General features: G+C 39.8%; 1 protein-coding gene across 1 annotated transcript in view; it reads right to left on the reverse strand.

The window, feature by feature from the left end:
• Positions 1 to 21,758, reverse strand: part of LOC122063591 (guanine nucleotide exchange factor SPIKE 1) — a 122,820-nt gene that overhangs the window by 90,028 nt on the left and 11,034 nt on the right. The window contains exons 3-9 of the mRNA XM_042627296.1: positions 16,515 to 16,677; positions 15,972 to 16,060; positions 15,638 to 15,750; positions 7,266 to 7,321; positions 7,030 to 7,127; positions 6,733 to 6,870; positions 5,740 to 6,054 (exon numbers count right to left, since the gene is read on the reverse strand). Of these exons, the coding sequence (XP_042483230.1) occupies positions 5,740 to 6,054; positions 6,733 to 6,870; positions 7,030 to 7,127; positions 7,266 to 7,321; positions 15,638 to 15,750; positions 15,972 to 16,060; positions 16,515 to 16,677 (972 nt within the window). The remainder of the gene's footprint in view (positions 1 to 5,739; positions 6,055 to 6,732; positions 6,871 to 7,029; positions 7,128 to 7,265; positions 7,322 to 15,637; positions 15,751 to 15,971; positions 16,061 to 16,514; positions 16,678 to 21,758) is intronic.

A 21,758-nucleotide genomic window follows, 5' to 3' on the forward strand; every position in this document is an offset into this window, starting at 1 on the left:
ACTGCTGCTAACAGAGAAGCCGAACCACAACTCCACCGACCTCTTTTTTTTTCCAGTCTCAGTTGAAACACCCTCTCTAGGGTTCTGTCCAAAACAAAACAAAAAAAAAAGCAGAGAGAGAAGACAGAACCAGAAGGAAGCAAAGGAAGAAGAGAAGAGGCAGCGAGAGGCAAGATCGAACCAAAAAAAGAAAGCAGACATACCTGGCTCCCAGTTTTCTCGCCTCCCACTGCATGTCGACTTTCTTCATTGTGAAGTCCCTGCAGCTGATTGAAGTCACCACCACTGATCACAACCCCGATGGAAGTCACGATCCGTTGTTGGAGTCGAAGATCCCTAGGTTTCCGCCTCTGCTTGCCGTAGCCAAAAAAAGACCCCTAGATCTCTCTTTCTCCTTCCTCGCTGGCTTCAACCAAGAAGCAAAACTCCTCACTGCCCCTTCAGTCAGCCAGTGGTAACCCCTTTCTTCCCCATGATTTCTTTTTGTTTTTTTTTTTTCTTTCCTTAATTCATCTGATTTTCAAGAATTACCCTCCCTTCCTATTATATTCCCCATTGTCCTATTATTTTTTTTCTACTTCCACATATACCCCTGCCTCTCAAGTGATATGTTGTGGGTTTACAATTGAACTTCAGTTATTTACAATTTTGCCACCCACTTGATTATTGGAATTGGTGTCTTATTTGTGTGAGACCCAAAGCAAATTTCCTACAAAATCCTTTACTCTGATGGCATTTCCCCTTGAATTTATGAATCTTATTGAGGAACTTAAGAACAAATTTGATGATGGATTGAAGGAACATCGATCGGAATCCCAGGAACTTCAATTAAATTTTCAAAAGCTTACCGAAAGTACCATACACTTATGTGATAAGGTGTGCAACATGATCGAGGACGGGTTAGTGGTGGAAGAGCCAGTTGACACTAGACGTGATGATCAAGATGAATTGAACGATCCAATTAAAGATGCATCTGAAGAACTGATAAGTTGAAACCCCACCATTATATTCCAATCAAAATTATATCATTTGTTGACAACCATCAAAAGATCGTGACTGTTAATCATAAGAAGTGTTGGATCTTTACCCAAGGATTAAAGTATCGGTATCGGTCGCCGTATCGGTCGACCAAAATTAAGATATGTATCGGAGGGTATCATATCGTGTCGGAGATACGCTAAGATACGCACATAAATGGATATGAAACACCTTTTTAAACACTTTTGCATAAAAAATTGTTAAAAAAAAATATTGATAACATGTATTATGCATAAACACTAAATTGAGTATATCGCACTAAGAATTCAAGGTTTGTAGTTGTCCCATAAATGTAAAATCCTTGTTCTCAACCTTGATTTCCACTTTAATTCGAAAGAAATATGGCTGACAGCAATTTTGGAACAAAAACCCCTCAAAAAATCATGTTTTCTGAAAAAATACCCATTTTGGCCATTATATGACTATAGCGTACCGTATCAGTACATACTGATACTCACCGATACTTACCGATATTCACCGATACGTATTGATCGATACATACCGAAACTCTCCGATATGTACTGATACTCATCGATACGTACCGATCAATACATACAAATACTCACTGATACATACCGAAACGTATATTTCACCTCGATTTTATATTGTTCATAGAGTATCAGTACATATCGATAGTGTATTGGTGCATATCGGTATATATCGTAGGATATATATCGACACGAAAGGATTTTAAAAATTCTATGTATCGTATCGGTGTATCGTATCGGTATCGGAGATACTTTAAACATGTCTTTACCTTGACAAAGTCGTTGATCGTGGATGTTGGTCGAGATGTGCTAATCCTCTCCTTCTATAAAACTCGTGAATGAGTTTTTCTCAACATCGGGGGAGTTGATGCAGAATTGAGACTGAACCGGGTTGACCATTCGAGCAATCTCAATCGAGACGAACCGGATCTAATTTGATTTTTTGGATTAGTAGAATATCTTAGGATTTACTTTATTTAGGAAATAATGCGTTATTTGAAAAGAAATGTAATCTTTTATTTTTGGGTAGTTCTTAGTCAATTAGGGAGTTACCAGTTTGAATTTATTTTGTTTCTAATTTCATTAGTTAGAATTTAGGAAGCAAATTAGGAGTTGCTAATTTAATTTTAAATTTTTATTAGGCAAGTTCAACTTCAATTTACTATATAATGGCATGTAACTGATGGGTATAGTAGTGCTGAGTTGAATTGAATTTTTGGTTGAAACCTTGGTGGTTCCAATTGGTCGTGTGGCCTTCTTCTTCCCCCTTGTGCGAATTCTTCTCGTCTCCCTCCAACTCTAATTTCTCTTCTTTCTTCCCTACCGGCCCTCCTCCATCAGACAGAAGTCAGATAAAGAGGATAGATCTTCTTTCTTAGGGATCAAGGAAAGTAAGGTTGGTTGATCATTTAATCCAATTAGGATTGAAGAAGAAACTCTGGATATCTATGATAAGTTCTTATTTGATGATGTACCAACAGGAGGAGAAGAAACCCATACTAAAGCCATTCGGGCCAGAGGCACGACTAATTTTGTGAGAGAAGACAATCAAGAGGATTTCGGAGAGAAGCAAATTAATGAGTCATACTATAAAATTGTGGGAGAAGGCCATTGAAGCCCGTCTAAGAAGAGAGACTCATATCTCAGAGAACAATTTGGCTTTATGCCAGGTAGATCCATTGCAAAGGCTATTTACCTGCTGAGGAGGCTCATGGAAAGTTAAAGAGCCCACAAGAAGGATCTCCACATGGCCTTTAATAACCTTGAAAAAGCATATAACAGAGTCCCAAGAGATTTAATCCGACACGTCCTAACTATAAGAGGGGTGTCGCATACATATACGGATATAATTAAGGACATGTATAAGGGCGTGGGGATTAATGTGAGATCTGTGGGAGGTCAAGGCTAGGAATTCCCAATTACGATTGGGTTACATCAAGGATCGGACTTAAGACCTTTGCTTGTTTGCTTTTATCATAGATGAGTAAACCAAGAACATTCTAGATGAGGTACCCTAGTGTATGTTTTTAGTCAATGACATCATTTTAGTGGATGCGACTAAAGCAAGCTGGAGCTTTGGAGATCAACCTTAGAAACAAGAGGTTTTAAAATGATTCTGCAAAAGGAATTTTTTAGATATCTTGGGTCAATCATAAATAAAGAAGGTGGCATAGAGGATGATGTCTCTCATAGAATTAAAGTGGGATGGATGAAGTGGAGAGGTGCGTCAGTGTTGTGTGACCGACGTATCCCTTTAAAGCTTAAGAGAAAATTCTATAAGACTGTTAAGCGTCTGGCCATGATGTACAGGGCGGAATGTTGGGCAGTTAAGAAGTGTCATATAGAAAAGAAGTGTCATATAGAAAAGAAGTGTGTGACAAAGAGGAGGATGTTAAGATGCATGTGAGGCAAAATTAGGAAGGATAAAGTAAGGAATGATCGTATTATAGCTGATTTGGGAGTTGCACCAATCAATGACAAGCTCTAAGAAAGCCATTTGATGTGGTATAGTCATGTTCAATGGAGGCCTAGGGCGCCCCAATAAGGAGGAGTGATAGGATTCAGATTGAAGGGGCTACAAGGGCTCGAGGCAGGCCTAAAATGACAATAGGAGAAGTTGTCAGGAATGACATGCGCGGATTAGGCCTCATACCAAGTATGACCTCGGATAGAACCTACTGGAGAGCAAGGATCCAAGTGACCGACCCCATTTAGCTAAGATTCTCTTGACTTGCTGGGTGTCATCTTTCCTCTTACTTTCCTACTTTCATCTTCATCTTTCATCTTTCACTTTTCACCTCTCAATTCTCATATTGCATTTTTCATCCTTCATTTGTCATGTCCCAATGTTCATATGTTTGGATCCATGTAGCCAACCTCATTAAGTTGGGATAAGGCTTAGTTTGTTATTGTTGTTGTTGTTGAACTTATTGAGAAAAACATCAAGGATAACAGAGGGAGGGGAAGGAGAGGAGGGATTTAAGAAATTAAAGAACTTGATTTATTCAGATTGAATTTCCTCAACTAAGGAAGTGAGGCAACCATCACAGGTCTGGAGTTTAGAGATGGAATTAAAGTTGGTTCTAGCCTTCAAGGACCAGTGGAAGAAGACGATGTTGGAGTTCCCAAGGTTCAACCACTTGACTCAAGAATTTTGATTAAGGAAGCTCTCTTCTTGAGCCAACAAAGAAAGGAACTTGGACGAGGCAGATTTCTCATCAGTTGTGAAGGTCAAATTGGAGACGAGACTGGATATCAGTGAGACTGGCACAGCAGTCAGCAACCCAAGAGATGCTGCCAAAGGAAGAGGAGTTCCAATCCTTAAAAGCACTTTAGACATTCCGAAGCTTTCAGGAGAAGGCAATGAGTGGAGAGGACTGAGGAGGGAGCATAGACTGGCTTACTCTAGGCATCACGGACTATAGAGAGAAAGTTGGGATTGGTGGACCACATACCAAAGAACTTGAACGGTTTGGACCCAAAGGAGACATAAGGTTGGATAAGAACAGTGATTGGGCTATGGTCTGAAATACTGGGGGCATTAGATGAAGCATGGGAGTAGGGGAAGGATGTGAGTCAGGCTTCATTAACCAAAATTCTGTCAAGCTTGCAGCCAATTCTGGAATCACCACAAGGTTTGTTGTGCCACATGAACTTGAGACCTGACCATCTCAGATTATTCATTGCAATGTCCTCAATACACTCCTTAAGAACATCAATAGAGCGGATATCTAACCGCCCACCTTCCTGTTTTTTATGGGAGAATCACACAGCATTGAAGTCCCCTCCCAAGGCCCAAGGGAGAGAGCCAGCTTTGAGGGCAATGTGGAAAATATCTGCTGAAAGAGTGGATCTCTCTGTAGCACACTTTGCAGCATATATAGTGGTAACAAGAATGTGAAGTCTCCAACAAGGTTAAAAACCTTAAGGTGCAGAAGCTGGAAGGTAGAAGACAAAACTGAGACATGGATGGAGGGCTCCCAAAGACACCAAATACGACCATTGGGGTGGTCAAGGTAGTTCGAACCGAAAGACCAAGAATGGGCAATTGAGGCAACAATGTGGAGGGCATTAGGCTCTTTGATTCTCGTTTCAATAAGGCAAGCAAAGGTTAGGTGTTGGGATCGAATACGGGAGTGGACTTTTTTTTGGAGTATATTAGCTTTTTGAGATTGTAGCTTTTATGTTTGTCACCCCCAAATTTCTTTCCTTTCTCATCATTCTTTGTTGTGGCTAAACCTTGGCCTTAGGCTAAGATGCGTAATTGTCAAGCCGTCCACGGGCCTTGTTGGTGTCGCCTTGCATCCAGGCCCCCTACAATGCCATGACAACTATGTTGGGGTGTTACCGGCTGTTCCTCTTGTACTATTAGCATTTTTTTCCTTCCAATAAAATTTCTTCTTTATTGTTAAGAAAAGGTTAGCACCACCATGGACTCTTAGGTGTCTCATTTCAAACACAGATCTTGTGAAGCCTACTAGAGTAATCCTAGCCTATTCTATGTTAGCAATCCAGAGCAACATTCTGAAGTGGTACAGAAAGACAATAATTATAGATTGTGCCAGACTCTCACGATCAGAAACCAAGACTAAATCGATTTATTAGAGCTTCAAATGAGACTTTACTAATGACAACAGAAGTTTTCAAGAATAAAGCTAAAATAAGGAAAATCCAAAAGGCAGCACCTACGGGAATACATAAGATTTTACCATACCTGAAGTAAGTCCTCAGTATAACTTTCTTTAACCTTATTTAAGTTTGATACTTCGACGACCACAGAGCTTCCCCTTGAAAATTGAGCCAGCTTCCCATCTAATGGGACTTTTGCAACAGCTTCAGCAACACTCTCTACGGAACTTGACCCAGAAATACTAGCAGCAAGGGGACTGCTGGGGGAGGTAGCTCCACCAGAGGCTGTAGCAATGCTATTATCAAACAGTGGAACAATAGCCCAAGCAAATGCCTCCCTGTAAGGCATGACTCGAGACCACACTTGAAGTTTCTGTTTCTCTCTCTCAGTCAAGTGCACCTATCACAGTAAAGAAATGACAGAATCAGACATCATAAAGAATCTTAATCAGACGGAAGAAAACCATCCACAAACAGAGAATCTTTTTACCAAAAAGCGTATCACCTTAACAGGGCTCAAATCTGAGCATGTTGATGGGTCAGATTGTTTCTTGGAATATGATGGCATGTTACGGCCCCAAGGAGAGGAATCAATTTGGTTAATACAGAAGAAAAGACAGAAGAGGCCCTGTCAGCAGGCCGTCAATTCATTTATCTCACATCATGTTTTCTGTTTTAAGTCCTTCACCTTTGTTTGCTTTTGTGTTAGGACAATTCTAGCCACATGCAGTAATGTTTAGTGGAGTTATTGAGCCTTCTACCAAGAATTTTAAGTGTTTTGATATGAAGAACAGATTTGTGCCTCAAGTCAGATCTTTAGGCTTTTTCTTCATGCCTCTTTTCTAGGTTTCCAGGTAGGAAAACCGTATCTTATAGATTGGGCCTACGGTGCCAGTGCATTATGGATTCGACAAGGTTGAGAGTGTACTGGTGTTCTTGCTTCTACTATCCTTCGCCAGGCTTATAAAAATTTACGCTTGCATCCTCGGCTATGGACTTTATTTCTAATAAATTTCTTTGTTGCTGAATCCCCCCCCCACCCCAAAAAAAAAAAATATGGTTTAACACTTTAACTTACTGGTTCTCTGCGAGAATAAACGGAAGGAGTGACACCGCCCTCTTCCGTAGCTGACTTATCTAATTGAATCATCAGGCAAACTGATGCAGATGGAGCATCTAATGAGAAAATACATCGTCGCTCAGAAGAAAGCCTACCCTGAAAAGGATAACAGAGAAAATTAATCCTCCAATATTAGTCAAGGGAAATGGGGAATAAACAGACTTAACAGCCCACTAAAAGCCAGAAAGCTCAGGAATCCATAGGAGGAATAGATGCAGAAGCAACAACGTTGCTTAACCAGAAGTCAAATCTTACATCCTGCATATCAGCTGGTAGCACATGAAAGTAGAAATCCTCCGACAATTTCTCCCGTCTCTCTCTATTGTATAAACAAATTGTACCATAGAATGGCTCTACAAGATAGACAGACGCAATTCAGATCCTAAAACAGTAAATTAAACATTGAATCTAAGAATGCAAATACATATTCCCCCCTAACAGGAAAATCCAATGTGTACCACAAAATAATAATTTTAAGTAACAAAACTCACCAACCAGTCCTGCTTGAAACAACAAGGACAGAACCCTCACAGAGATCTTCAATCCACTGAGACCAAGAAACTATCATTTAGAGACACAACTAAGCCAAAAAAAAAGGGGAAAGTACATCAACAGAGCAATGAATGAGAAGCATTAAGGAGTGCTCAACAGATATAAACTCACTACAATAAGCCCTAACTTGATGGAAGGAAACTTGGTGTCATAATATGGTATTAGTTACAAAACTAATACCAACTATATATATAGCAAGCTCGATCAGGACCGGCCAATCCGGATGATATCTAACCAATTTCCACCGTTATCCGCCAGTATCGGAAAGATAGATCAGTGACTGCCGATCCCAATCCAGATTATCAATCCAGCCAATCCAATCCAATCCCAATCCTTGAAACCATGATATATAGAAATGCGTACAGGACATCCCCAGGGTTTTAAGTATCGTATCGTATTAGCCGATATGTATCGGTATTGGAATCACTGGGCATCGATACGATACTTATTTTTCAAAACAAATTTGTATCGACCGATCCAGGTTGATACAGACAGATCCAATACAAGAACAAAGCAGCATCATACAGGATCGATACTGTCTGATGCAAGTAGTACACAATTGATATGCCTCCTTTAAACCTTCTAAACAGACTGTGAGAGAGAAACGAAACTGAGATCAACCTAAGGCCTTGAAAATTTGTTTTTATCTTCGATATAAGTTGGAGGAAATCATCTCACATAAAAAATAAAAATAAAAACAACCTTAATCTTCACTATTTCAACAAGTTTTGTGAATTTAAATCATGGATCGAAACAGATATGGGAAAAAAAAGTGATAAAGTGCAAAATTGACTCAAATCCTTGAATCAAACTGATATATATATATATATATTGCATAATAAGGTGTTTTATGCTTCAAAACTGTATTTTATATGTATCATAAGCAAATCCATGCATTTCTTGACCATTTCCATGCATATCTTTAGCATATCTTGCTTCTCTCTGATACTATACATCTCTTAAAATCACCCCTCTGAGGCTCCGATACTAAAATCCTTGCATTCCTCAACCCTCTGAATGGACAATAAGCCAAGAGAGAACCCCACTATTCTGGCAATGCCAATGAGTTCCCAAAGACCCAGCCACCCCAGGCTACACCTTACCAAGCAAGCTCTTATGTTTATTATATATTTGCTGATCTCAGCTTTCATATGAACAAGCAGTTCAACTAGGAAGCCAGCTCTTTATGTCTAGTTTCCATAAAATATTTCATTCCATAACATTTTTAATGATAAACTACAACTCAGACCATCTAGTCTACCTGACAATAAGATATGCATCCCCATTATTATGGTTACTACACCTGACTTCCCTAGCTTTCGGCAATAACATACATTATACCCAGTCCAACAATTGAAGACTTGATTTTCAATCCAGAAGTAGTTATCCAGCTCCGGATTCTGGAAAATTTTTCAAATACCTTTCCTGCATTGTTTCATAAGACGTTACCATGATATTAGCTCAACCAAATCACACTTAGCATACATACTTGCAGAACAGGCCAAAAACAATGTCAGTAACATGGGCAGAAAGAATCCATATGTTCTAATATTTTCAGAACAGGCCTGAGATTCCTACAAAGCTTCTGCTTGAGATTCCAGTAAAGCAACAGTGACCCCACTTCGCCGCCACTGCTGGCATCCCTGGGGTGGTGCCATCATCTCCGGTCTGCCCAATCCCTCTTGTGGTTCCCCTTTCTGAACTCAGCTCAATAACCCAAAACGGCCTTAACCATGCCTCTTCACCTCCCAAGAGAGGAGTGGCTTGGAGCTCCTTCTTTGGGCAATCAAGCTCTTATGCTGGCAAGGGCCTCCCTCTCTAGTATGTCTTCCTCTCCATTGACGGTAACTCCAAAGTTGCCCTTAGCCCATCAAGCTTACTTGATAGCGAATCTCTCAGGTGGCAGAGCACCCAGGTTGGCCACTTCATCGGCAGTCATCCACTCTTCGACATATCAAGATTTATCATGATAAGCAATGGAAGATCCATGGGTCCTTAGCAACATAGCTCCTTGACAATGGGTTCTTCATCTTCAAATTCTCAGAGGAAGAGGACAAGCAATGCACTCAAAGGGAGGGCCCAGGCATGTTGGCCAAAAACCATCATTCTCCGGCAATGGGACTGTCTCATGCAACTTCACCGTGTCAGCCTCAGCTATATCCCGCTATGGATTTCTCTCCCCAGCCTCCCCCTCAACTACTGGTATGAAGATGGGCTGAGCATCATTAGCTCTATCCTCGGGAAGCCTCTTTTCTTGGACCAAAAGACCGAAAGTATGGTAGACTCGTCATCACCCACATCTGTGTGGAAGTTTCAATCAAGGAAGATCTACCTGCCTCCATCGCCATCGTCAACAACAAAGGGCACTCTTTCCGGAAAGAGGTGTGCTTCAAATAAATACCTCTCCTTTGCCAGATATGCAAGGTCTTTGGCCAGCCCACTCACACCCACTCTCCTAGCCCAATAGCTGTTGGCGATAACCTTCCCCTGCAAGGATAAGGTTTCTTACATGTTTTCTATTCTCATTGCCATGGGTGCCATGAAGAGTATCAGGCTGGTTCATAATCATTGTTGGGCGGGGGTTCTTCAAGAATAGGAGCAACTAGGATGAAGTTGTGCACTTGTCAAACAATGGCACAATATTGACCCCAGTAGACCCAACTATTATAATGGAAACACTAATAGTAGAATCTTGTGTACTAGTTTGGAGTGGCCAATGTTGGTCCCAAAGAAGCCCCATATCCATAGCTTGAAGAAGCACCTAAAGATACATGTTGTGTATGGTCTGATGAAGCACTAGTGTGATCTGAACTCATGCTCAGTGACTCTAATAGTCCATGCTACTCATAAGCACATCATTGTCACTTGGATTGAGGGAACATTTACCCTTCCGACTGTAAGACTTTGGTTGTGGGCAAGCACCATGATCTTGATCTTGGGTAGCATCTGTATACACAGCCTCTTCTTTGAACTGCAACACCTTGCATAAGATTGTGAAACCCAACAACCACCACCACCACCACCATCAACATCAACATCATACAGTATCGGTGAGTTTCATACCATATCGGTGCGTATTGAATTGTATCAATGAGTATCCAACTAAATCGGTGCGTATCGAACCATATTGGTACAATATAGTTGGATTTTTAATTATTCGTGTATTTATACTATCGAACTACATCGGTATGTATCGTACTATATCGGTTTGTATCTTACAATAAGCTCGATACAAGAAAACTTTTAAAAGTGCATGTATCGTATCGATGCTGACAAATACCAATACAATCATCTAATACAATACACACCGATACTTCAAACCTTGTTAAGGACAAATACATGAATGATTTGAGATGGACTGGGTAGAAATACACCTGGACTAACAAGAGAAATGGTGACTCCAAAATTGATTGCAAGCTCCATAGTATGATGGTGAATGAAACCTCGTTATCCTCCTACCCCTCCTCCCATGCAAATTTTTATGTCTGACATCTCAGACCACAAGCACATTGCTATCCATATTCAACCCATACATCTCCTTCGTTCCAAAGCCATTCAAATTCTTTGATATGTGCTCCTCTCACACTGACTACCTCAGCATTGTTCAAAAGGCCTAGGCAAAGCCGGTTGAAGCTCACTCAAGCCCTCTTATCTCCCTTGCCCAAAAGCTCAAGAATGTGAAGAGTGCTCTTAAATCTTATGACTCCTCAAGCTTTGGAACATCCCTTCTTTGGTCTCAAATTACAAGGCAAATCTTTCAAATATCCAGTGTGGACTCCAGTCAAATATTCATAACCCATCCTTGGTAAAAGAAGAGAAACTCATCTCCAAAGACTTTCAATCCTTAGACTCCCAAGTGAAGAGCTTCTTAAAGCAGAAGTCCATCTAGAATCAAGTGCCTTAAGCTAGAAGATTCACACTCTGGGTATTTCCACAAGTCCATATAAGCTAGGACCAATGCCAACTCTATCTCTAAGCTTTTGGCTAGTGCCCCCCTCCCCCTAAGTGGAGATATCAAGGGTGCGGTTATCAACCACTTTATAAAGATATTCAAGCCTCCTTCCCCCTCTTTCCTGAAGCTATCCCTGATTACTTGCTCAATAAGTTCCTTCCTATCTCCCTCCTTGGTTCCCTTTAATCCCCCCCCCCACTGAGAAAGAGATCCTCTCCTCTATCCACTCTCATAAGACTAATAAAGCTCATGGCTCGAATGGATTCAGTATGGGATTCTTCTCCTCTGGCTGGGGCATCATTAAGGTGGACCTTATCAAGGCTCTGCAAAGTTTCTGCTTCAACCCAAGACAAATTAAAGAGGTCAACCACACTTTCTTATGTCTTATTCCAAAAAAAGAAGGTGCTTCTTCCATTGTGGACTTCAAGCCATCTCCATATGCAATCTGCTATGCAAGTTCATTGCCAAAAGTGTTGGCAATAGGCTGAGCCTCAAGCATGTGGTGGACTCCCTTGTCAATGACAACCAATTCTGCCTTCATCGCTAGTAGAAGATTGACAACCATAAAGCATTTGATTCTTTGAGATGGGACTTCATTGTAAATGTTATGCTCAAGATGTCCTTCCTTCCCACCTTTGTTAACTGGATCTACCATTGTCATTCTTCAGCCTAGTTGTCAATGCTCATCAATAGGCATTCGTCAAGGCTGTCCAGTATCCCCCCGCATCTTTACTTTAGCCCTTGAAGTCTTCTTCAAAAGTATACAACAATCAAAAAGGGACTAGCAACTCATCACTCGCCTTCCAAAATTCAAGGCTCTCAATATTTCCCATTTGGCATTCGCAGATTACCTCATTATCTTCTCTAAATCCAACCACCGCTCAGTGAAGGCTGCTATAACTTTCTTACGCTGCTTTGAAGGTATGACGGGTCTTAAGGTCAACCATCAAATAATCCCCATTGTTTTTTACCGATGTCTCTCAAGTTGATAAGCACAATCTGGAGGACACAACGGGGTTTTAATTACACTTTCTCTAAATCAAATACCTGAGCCTACCTTGATTCCCTCCAAGTTGTGCTCTCTCCATTGTTCCCCAATCTTGGATCTTAAACACAACAAGCCCCAATAATGGAAGGCAAGCTCCTTTCCAACATTGGTAGGCTTTAATTGATCAGATCCGTGCTCTGGTCCTCCTATATTTTTTGGTCGAGTATTTTTGGGCTTCCCCACTTCACCATCAAAAAGTTGAAGTCCCCGATGTGTGTCTTCCTCTGAAAAGGCTCTGACACTTCCAATTTTTCACCCCAGTTGGGCTTTTGTTCGCATTCTCAAAGATGAAGGGGGTCTTGGTTTGAGAATAATAAAAGATGTTACCTTCTAAGGTATTCTTAAGTTGATCTGGAAGTTTACTGCCAAAAACAAAAGCATTTTGGTGGAGGGTTGGTAGGAAAAGGGAAGAAGAATCCTGAGATAAACTCAGAGTTGCAAGGGAGAAAGGGAGTCACAAAGAAGAAGTGGGGAAGGAGAAGAGAAGTGCACACACCAAGCCATGCAAGCACTCACTAACACAAACTCAATTCATTCTTCAAATCTGTCCAATACATTGGTTGCAAGGATATAAATAGGAAAATAAAAAGAATCTAACAAGGAAACAAGAAAACCAACTTTGAGTTCTAACTCATGTGTTTCCTACTTTGAAAATAAAAGACATAATAAAATAAAATAAATTACGTCCAACCCTTGTTGGAGCAAAACCCTGGGTTGGACAGGTTCTTCTTGGCTCTTGGCTTCCAAATCCGGTTATGCTGATCCAACCAGTCAAGTGCTACTACATCACATTTGGGTTGATTAGGTCAATTATAGGCTTCTACGGAATGACTTCATTTGGATTGCCTCCTCTCCTTTAGATTCTCCCTAGATATGGACAAAAATCCTAAAGGCTGAAATTCAGATACCTTGCTTCTAGGTACAAGCAACCACTCGCCTTTGGTTGGACCACTAGCACCCCCTTGGAATTCTCCTTCACTTAGTTGGCGATGGATCCAGATATAGCTTTGGCTACAATAGGCTGGGCAAGATTTGGGATATCCTTCACCTTGGTTAGGACCCTTTGCTTCACCCTCCCCCTTGTTGGCCATCTCGGATGCTCTACCAGACTTTAGTTTTTTTTTTGGGTGAATAAGTAATTCATTACTGGACATTAATAGAAGGCCCAGAGAGTGCAATGATCTAGTTGTTTGGACAGGTTCCTCCTCAAGCTAGTTCTCCAAGTCCCCTTAGGACCTCATTTATGCTCCAGCCGCCGTGATTCCTTGGTGCAAAATTGTTTGGTTCAAGGGGCACATTCCCGTCATAGCTTCACTATCTAACTGGCCATTACCCACTCCCTCCCAAGTCCCAACAGTCTTTCCTCATTTAGAGACAAATTCAAGCTTCTCCCATCTACTACCTCTGCTGGAATTCCCTATAAGATACGTATCAGAGGGTATCATATCGTATCGGAGATACTTTAAACCATTCAGGTCAGTCAGAATTCCTTCATCTTTAAGTCTGGCATATCTCACTCGTTACTACAGAAAATCTCCTCAAATTTCAAACGCTAGTTCCTGTTTACATAGTCTCTTGAATACCGTTCAAAAATCTGGATAAATCTCTGAATATTCAATATCTAGGAATACTGCTCCGTTTTCCTAGTACTGCAAGGATTGCTCCTGCGCACCTATTATTTGATTTCAGGTTCCTTAGATCTTCCGCAGAACAGTAGTAGTAGCCAATTTCTACACTCCATTGAAGTTTCAAGCCATTCTGAGTTTTCTGTTTGAAGTTGTATAATTTTCTCTCCCTGAACTACAATTTCTCAAGTTTTGTCTCTGTTTTGCAGAGTCTCCTCCAGATTCCTAGTTGGGAGTTCGGACTGGAATCTGCAAATGTAAAGTTTGGACAAATTCAGGTTCAGGTCAGACATCATGTCATGTCTATGGCTATCTGTCCAAATAGGACCTGGTTCAAACCCAAATTTTGGACAAGGAGGAGTGCTCAGTCTAACCCAGTTTCAATCCGGGCTGTCTATATACGACCTGGTTGGTCCAAAACCATCATATTTAACGCAGATAGGAGACACAAAATGAAAATACTTGGTATAAATAAAAGTATAAATTGGTTTAAAGTATCTCCGATGCGATACGATACCCCTCTGATACATATCTTAAATTTAGTCGACCGATACCGATACTTTAATCATTGATCTTTAGCATATCTTAGCGTATCTCCGATATGATACGATACCCTCCGATACGTATCTTAAATTTAACTGACCGATATGGCAGCCGATACCGATACTTTAATCCTTGTTAATAATTATACAAAAATGTGCTAATGTCAAGATTTGAACTAAAAACCTAATAGATAAATAAAGAATTTGTACAATCCTAATATCTTAAATGTTTCATAAATGATTATGTTGAAATTTCAAATTTGGACAAACCGGGTTGACATGTCTAAATTGCACAACCTGGACCTGACCCAAGGATTTCAGACACCACATCTCTTTCCAAACCCTGATTTAACATCAGACAGGTCAGGAAAAATTTTGCCACCCCTAAGAAAAAGAGAAAGAGATTCATAATGTAGTCCTCGATCAATCATATTTCATATTATCATACACTGATATTTAGTTTTTGAAATGGCCATCACCAAAAAAAAGTTGGACATCTCAAAGAATGGGGTGAAGAAAAAGACAGAAAAGAACCCTAAATAAAGCCAAACCCTAGATTAAGCAACTGTCTTAAAGAACAAGCACATGGATTTACGGGAGCATCAAAACTTAATCTTTATACTTATTTGACCCCTCCTTACTAGCTTAAAACAGTCAGTGAGGGACAAGGAGATGATGCACACATATACTGTGACAAAGACAATAATTTTCTTCTCCTTAGGTAATGAATTCTATTATTCATTCAAAAAAAAAAAGAGACAATAATTTTCTTAATAATTAATATTATATAGGAATTTCCTTAAAAAGTTGATTCATTACAAAGTAGAACTGTCAGTTATAAAAAGTAAGTGCCATATCAACTTAATTTCCTCAAGATATTAAATATCCTTTGTTCATAAAATATTGATTACACAAAGGCCTGTTGTATTTGCAGGATGGTATTCATCAAGGGGAGAATCTACTTCATAGTAAGAGGTCGAAGGCACTGATGTTGTCAAATTGACTTTGCTAGCATTCTTTGTTTCAACCATATCAATGCTAAGGCATAAATGCATCCCTAGATCATAATGAAATGGCAGAACAGGATTCATGTAGCAGACCCCAAGCAGTTGGGATAAGAAGCAATTGAGCAAGTTTATTAAACCTGCTATGCTGTTGTGGATGTATTTCAGGAGTCCTTTGACCAAAGATCAATGACCTCTCATTTTCCCATTCAAAAGCTGGTTCGTATGCATATAAAGGAGATTCACCAAAGTGCTGCAAAAACATTTACATATTGAAAAGTAAGGAAAATTTCATGTGAATTGATGCAAAATGGAGGCGGAAAATATCACAATACAATGTTAAGAACTAAAAATGAACATAATCCGTATGGCATAAGAGATTTCTTTAACAAAAACAAAAACAAAACTAAACAAAAGAAATTCTACTGGCACAACATTCAAAACTTTAGAGAACTATATGTCAAATGAGCCAACCTCTGATGATTGCCTTCCTGAGGTACTCGGTATGTCATCATCAATAGCATCTTCAACCTTGGAATGCCTTATGCTGGCAAGACGCATTTCTACAGCCAGATCAAATGAATAAAAGAAAATCTTAGGCATTTGTGACAGAGATTGATATCGTTTACATGTTCTGATAGCAAACATCAAAGATTGTAACACACTGTCCATACAAAGAAAGTTCTAGAGTCGACCACAACTAATAATCCGGAATAAGGTTTGAAATTTCCCATTTCGATTTCTGTCAAAAAAGAAATATTTCGGCGAAACTTTGGTCCGCTACGACACTGCAATTTTTATAGTCATTTCATTCCAATTTTGGTCCAAAATTTTTCATGAAATTTCGAACCATACTCACAAAATCTCGGGTAACAGTGGAATCCTCATGGAAGAATATTATAAAGGCCATGAAGAACACAAGAAGGCCTTTTCAAGATAAGGTTAAGCCTTTTCTTTCAATGAATGTTAACGAATAAAGTAATTCTAGCAACATTATTCCTAGTGTCTTCTCCTCACCTGTTTCCATGTCAGTATCAGGCCCTTCAAATATCTGACTTTGAAAAGAGATAGGTGCAATGCTTTCATAGTGCCCGTACTTGTTTTCATCCTTTACCCAATCAGCTTTATAGCATTGAACCAGTTCATTCAGATGAGGCCACTGCTCCAAATTTTCATTTAGCTAACAACAAAAACAAATAAAAATGTTAGCATTTGAGAGAAAAATTGTTTTCTTTCAAAATGGTAACTTTCAGTTAGAATGACAACATCTTCAGAATACAGGAGAGGCACAGCCATGTGTCAATACAATACATGGATATGAGGGTTATAAGCTTGAAAAACTAATCCCCAACAAAGCAATATGCTGGCACCTTAATAGAGTTTAGCATGAAATTTTAATTCATAAATTTTAGATTATACAAATATAGGATACAGAAATATATTCAGTCGGGATTCGTGCACCTTCGTCTTAGGACAAACACTTTTCCCTGTCTATGTTTTATTAATGCCCTTATAAATGCATGGAAAAAAACATATCAGTGGTTAAGTTAAATACATGAGGATCTAGCGCCTTTTTATTATTGTTTTTGGGTGCTAGAGGATCTAGTGTCATTAGTGGACCATATAGAAGCTTTCTTCACCATCTTCTGAAACAAATAAATCTCAACATCTCAACATCTAGTAGACAACGTTATTTAGTGGCATTTTGCCATCACTCTCGTAGAGAAATTATCAAACGAGGTAGCTTTGAGATAGCATTTCAATAGAGAAATTGGGAAAGTTTTCCTCCACCAGTGGAGGAAGAATCGCCTCACCATTGGTGATTTGCACATGTGATGGGACTCTTGTCCCATAAACTCCCATGCCCTATTGTTTAGGGTCGAAACTACCCCTTCCTTGGGGCATCTCACAGTACCAATGCCCCTGATGATGTCCTTCATCATGGGTGAAGGGAAACTCAGTCCTAACAAAATCGTCAAACGAGGTAGAAATTTGATGAAGCTTGACAATATTATTTAAAATGGATATATGTGTGAGGCATTGCTTGTTGGTGTTTGGTGATAAATAAGTTCCAAGGGCAAAAGCGTTTACTAATCTTGTTAACTATCCTCGCTTCATTGATTTGTAAGAGTGCAAGATGGTGTGTGAGTTGTGGGTCTCTTGGTTCGTAAAGTATATTGGCCTTTCGTATGTGCTAACAAGTGACAAATTCCAAGAGTAATCAAGAAGAGCCTTGCATAAGTCCAGCCTAGTCGGAGATGTTCAAACATACAGTGGGTCAAGAGCTTCAAAGGATTATTCAACAAGGACTGCATCGGATGACATCTCTAGACTTGGGATTTTTTGTATTGTAGATTGTATATCATGTACCCAAGTACTCATATGTAAGGTGATTCTCACACTGGACACCAAAGACTTCAAACCCAGATGACTGAAACTAGACCCTATTGGTATACATTGACTTAGTGATGTAAGACTAGATCACATAGGACCTAATCCCAGGCAGGATCTGAAAATCTGGGGCTGAAATAGGAGAAAATTGATAAGTCACAAACTGTAGCTCAGATGAACCTGAACTTTGTGGGGAAGTGGCTGGGAACACCTTCAAATAGCCCTCCAAATTTGGTTCAATTCTTCCTAATTAGGAAACCATTCACTTTCCAAAGCAGATCATATATTAGGGTTTAACAGGTTTGAAGGAGAAGACTTGCGGCTCCTTGTAGAGGCCTACAGGCCTGCAAAGCTGGTCAAGTAGCTCCTTTGAAGTCTGTTATGGAGCCCTAAAAGGGCATGGTGATTGGCTTTTAGATCTGGTAGATCTGAAGTTCGAACCAAAGAGGAGAAAACTCTGTTACAACTGGATCGAATTCTGAATTTGGCCTGCACTTGTTCTTCAACGAAGGTGGTCTTCAAGGCCTGAACGTATAGCAAACTTGCACTCAAATCACTCTCACAAAGGTAAACAGAAATTAAAAGAAGAATGTGGGTAGGGGAATGGCTATCTCAGCCTAGCCGTCTCACCCACAGCTATCCCAACTGTTGAACATCCTATCTCAGGAATAAGCAGCAGCAATGGCTGTAAAATTCATTCTCCCATTCATTCTTAAAGTGTTACATAAGCTCCTCTTATATAGGAGAAGGTACAGCCTTAAAATTTAGAAAGTAAACCAAAAATAAAACTAACATGAAAATAGAAACCAAATGATTTTAGCAACTAAATACTAACTTATCCACTAGGAAACTAACATAAGACCATAAAGGACTCTTCTAGGATACTAAATCTGACTTTGGCTACTTGTTAACACAAAAATGGAAACAAAAAGGGGACCAAATTACTGTTCACATGTACTGTTCAAGTGAACAGTAATTTCTGGTTTTGGGTTGGTTTGATGGGCCAACATTGGGGATGGCTGGTCTGGTACGCTGGTTTGATCGAACCAGCAGCCCCCTTATTTTGCAGGCTCGATCTACATCACTTAGGCTTCCTTCTGCTCAGTGTCTCGAGAAAAACCTTGACTTGATTAGGAAGTTTTTTACTCAGAACTGAAGATGAAACTGGCAAAATTTATGAAGTCAACAATCCACATTTTTGCACAGCCCCTTGGGGGCTTCCGTTCAATGTAACCGATTGATTGGTTCCCACCAATCAGTGCCTCCCAAGACCCCTTAGGACCAACCACTCTGCTTAACCGACCGATGGGTCCCAAGGATAGGCTTGCACAGGCGGCTTGTGCAAGCGGTCGGTGGACATCCACCAGTCGATCATCGTCTGTCCACAGGTCCAGTGGTGACTAATAGTGCTATTCATTTCTATATTCACCTACCGTGAAGTTTTTAGAATTGTGCTCTCAAGTTTTGTATCTTGGCTTTAGAGCTTTTAGTTTTTCCTCCTTCACATCCTTGAGAGTGTTGTTGGGTTGGAAGTGGTGAGCCTAGTAAAACCACTAGTTTGGAGTGTTGTCCTTAACCAATTGGGTTAGTGTTGAGCTCAAGAAAAACATTGTAAGTGAGCTTGATTTTAGTGGAAAGCCAAGTGTGGCATATCAGTTGGGAGCAGGGGTAGGCAAGTTGCTGAAGGACAATAAATCCTTGGGCCTCGTTGTCTGTCCCTCTTCTTACAATTTCATTTGCACACTCCTTATTACACAACCTCTCCAATTGGATCACCACTGTGCTTTGGGTAGTTTGAGTATTTGATTTGCAAGTTCTATTTTACACCCAATTCACCCCACCCCCTGGGTTGCCACAATCCAACAGTAAGAGCATTCGAGCAAGTAGAAGTTCCTCCTTGATTTTAGACAGTGCAACTGTTACAGAGTGGTGGTTTTCCTATGGAAAGGATGGTGCCCTGATTTAAGAAATCAATCAGCCAGGGTCTTGTGGTTGTATTGGTGATTGACTGTGCTGTGATATTGTGATTGTTAATAGCTTAAGACATGGTTAATGGGTGAGGCTGACAGTGACTTCAGAAGAGAAGGAATGGGTAACAGTCTGGTTGATTGGTAAGCCCCATGCTGCTGGACAGAAAGAACCTAGAATTTAAGAAAAAGAGTAAAGTAGCTAGAGTTAACCTTCTTACCATGGATACATATGGCTGGCAATAGGAGGGCCCTCGGCAGAAAATCTTGTTTCATTCAACTAAGCAGAAAGTGTTTGATTACAAGCCTATATATGGCCATCCAGCCACTTCTACTTAGACTCGAATTTTACTTCTAATCAAGGTCCGAAAACTCGCTGAAATCTTGGATTTTTCCCTCTTTTTTTTTAACCGAGACGAAATGGCGTACAAAATATAAATGTACATAATTTCGGTCACATTTCAGTCATTTTGTTTCGAAATTTCGCTCATTTCGGCCCAAAAATTCACTATTTCGTCGACATTTCAGCAATCTCAGTCATTTTATTTTGCTCATTTCACTAAAATTTCGGCCACCTCAGCCATTAGCCCACCCTAAAATGGCCAGCGAAACATATGGGAAAAGTACACCATTTCGACGAAATTTCAGTATTTCGGTGGTTTTGAAACTATCGAAACAAAAAGAGTTCTTGAACCTTGCTTCCTATATCTCTCAAACAAATAAAAAACTGAACAACCTAGCCCTTTCTGGAAATTAAAGGAAAAACCATAAATTTACCCTCATGGCTGGAACTATAGCTACGATTACTTTTGGTTAGGTTTAACCAGAACAAGAGGAGAAGAGAGATTGGGATAAATGGGTTAGAGAGGGATCAACTCCTCTCAACTCTATATTATTCACTAAATTTTTAAATTACAATTATGGCCTCACATAACCTGTATGCCTACATTTCCCATATTACCTAATATTTCCATCATAACCTTACAATAGTATTCCAACATTTCCCTCAAGCTGGGAAGTAGGCATCATACATGCCCAGCTTGCTCAAAAGGGTATGGAACGGTAGAGACTTTGTCCCTTTGGTTAACACATCAGCCAATCGGTCTCTTGTCTTCACAAAAGAGGTGCAGATACACTTGGAATCAACTTTCTCCTTTATGAAGCATGGTTTGAGAACTCGGCAAGATCTGAGATCTCGTTTTCCCCAAAAGGCGAGATGGGAGAACTGGTGAGGCAGAAAACAGACAAAATCTCAAGCAAGATTTCGAGATCTCGGTCTAAGTTTTGATTCGACCAGTTTCGGTCCATTTCGGTCCATTTTTGGCCCAAATCACACTATATATACATGATTTCGACCCCAAGAGGCGAGATATCTCGCTGGTTTCACGAGGTTTCTCCTGATTTTGCCTCTAGGACCTATTTTTGAGAGAAAAAAATCAAAAAACCTCCGGAACATCTATTCTTTCTTGGAGATCCTCACTCTTAGTTGCATTGAAGCAAAGATATTCAAGATTGGTGGTGGCTTTTCCCATCAAGAATATTCTAAGGTAAAAACTTCTTCCCAAATCCATTTTTTTCAAAGTAACATTATCAAATCTTGTTTCTTACCATTGGTTTTTTTATATGTCATGATACTAAGGGTGATCTATACATTCATGGAAGAAAATTTAATTTTCTGTTTTTAAATTTATTTTTTTTATTTTTTTGCTACAATAAATGCTTTTCTTGGAAAAATATGATTTATGAAACATGTTTGGTACTCATTTTTTTTATATGTTGGTCACCAAAGGCTGATCTACAGCCTCATGGTGGCCATTTTTTTTTTTCAGCCAATAAATTAATTAATTAATTTTTTGAAATATATAATATATATTAAATAATTACTGAAAAATCAAAAAATTAT

This window comes from Macadamia integrifolia, unplaced genomic scaffold (genome assembly GCF_013358625.1).
Source record: "Macadamia integrifolia cultivar HAES 741 unplaced genomic scaffold, SCU_Mint_v3 scaffold1372, whole genome shotgun sequence".
Classification (NCBI taxonomy): domain Eukaryota; kingdom Viridiplantae; phylum Streptophyta; class Magnoliopsida; order Proteales; family Proteaceae; genus Macadamia; species Macadamia integrifolia.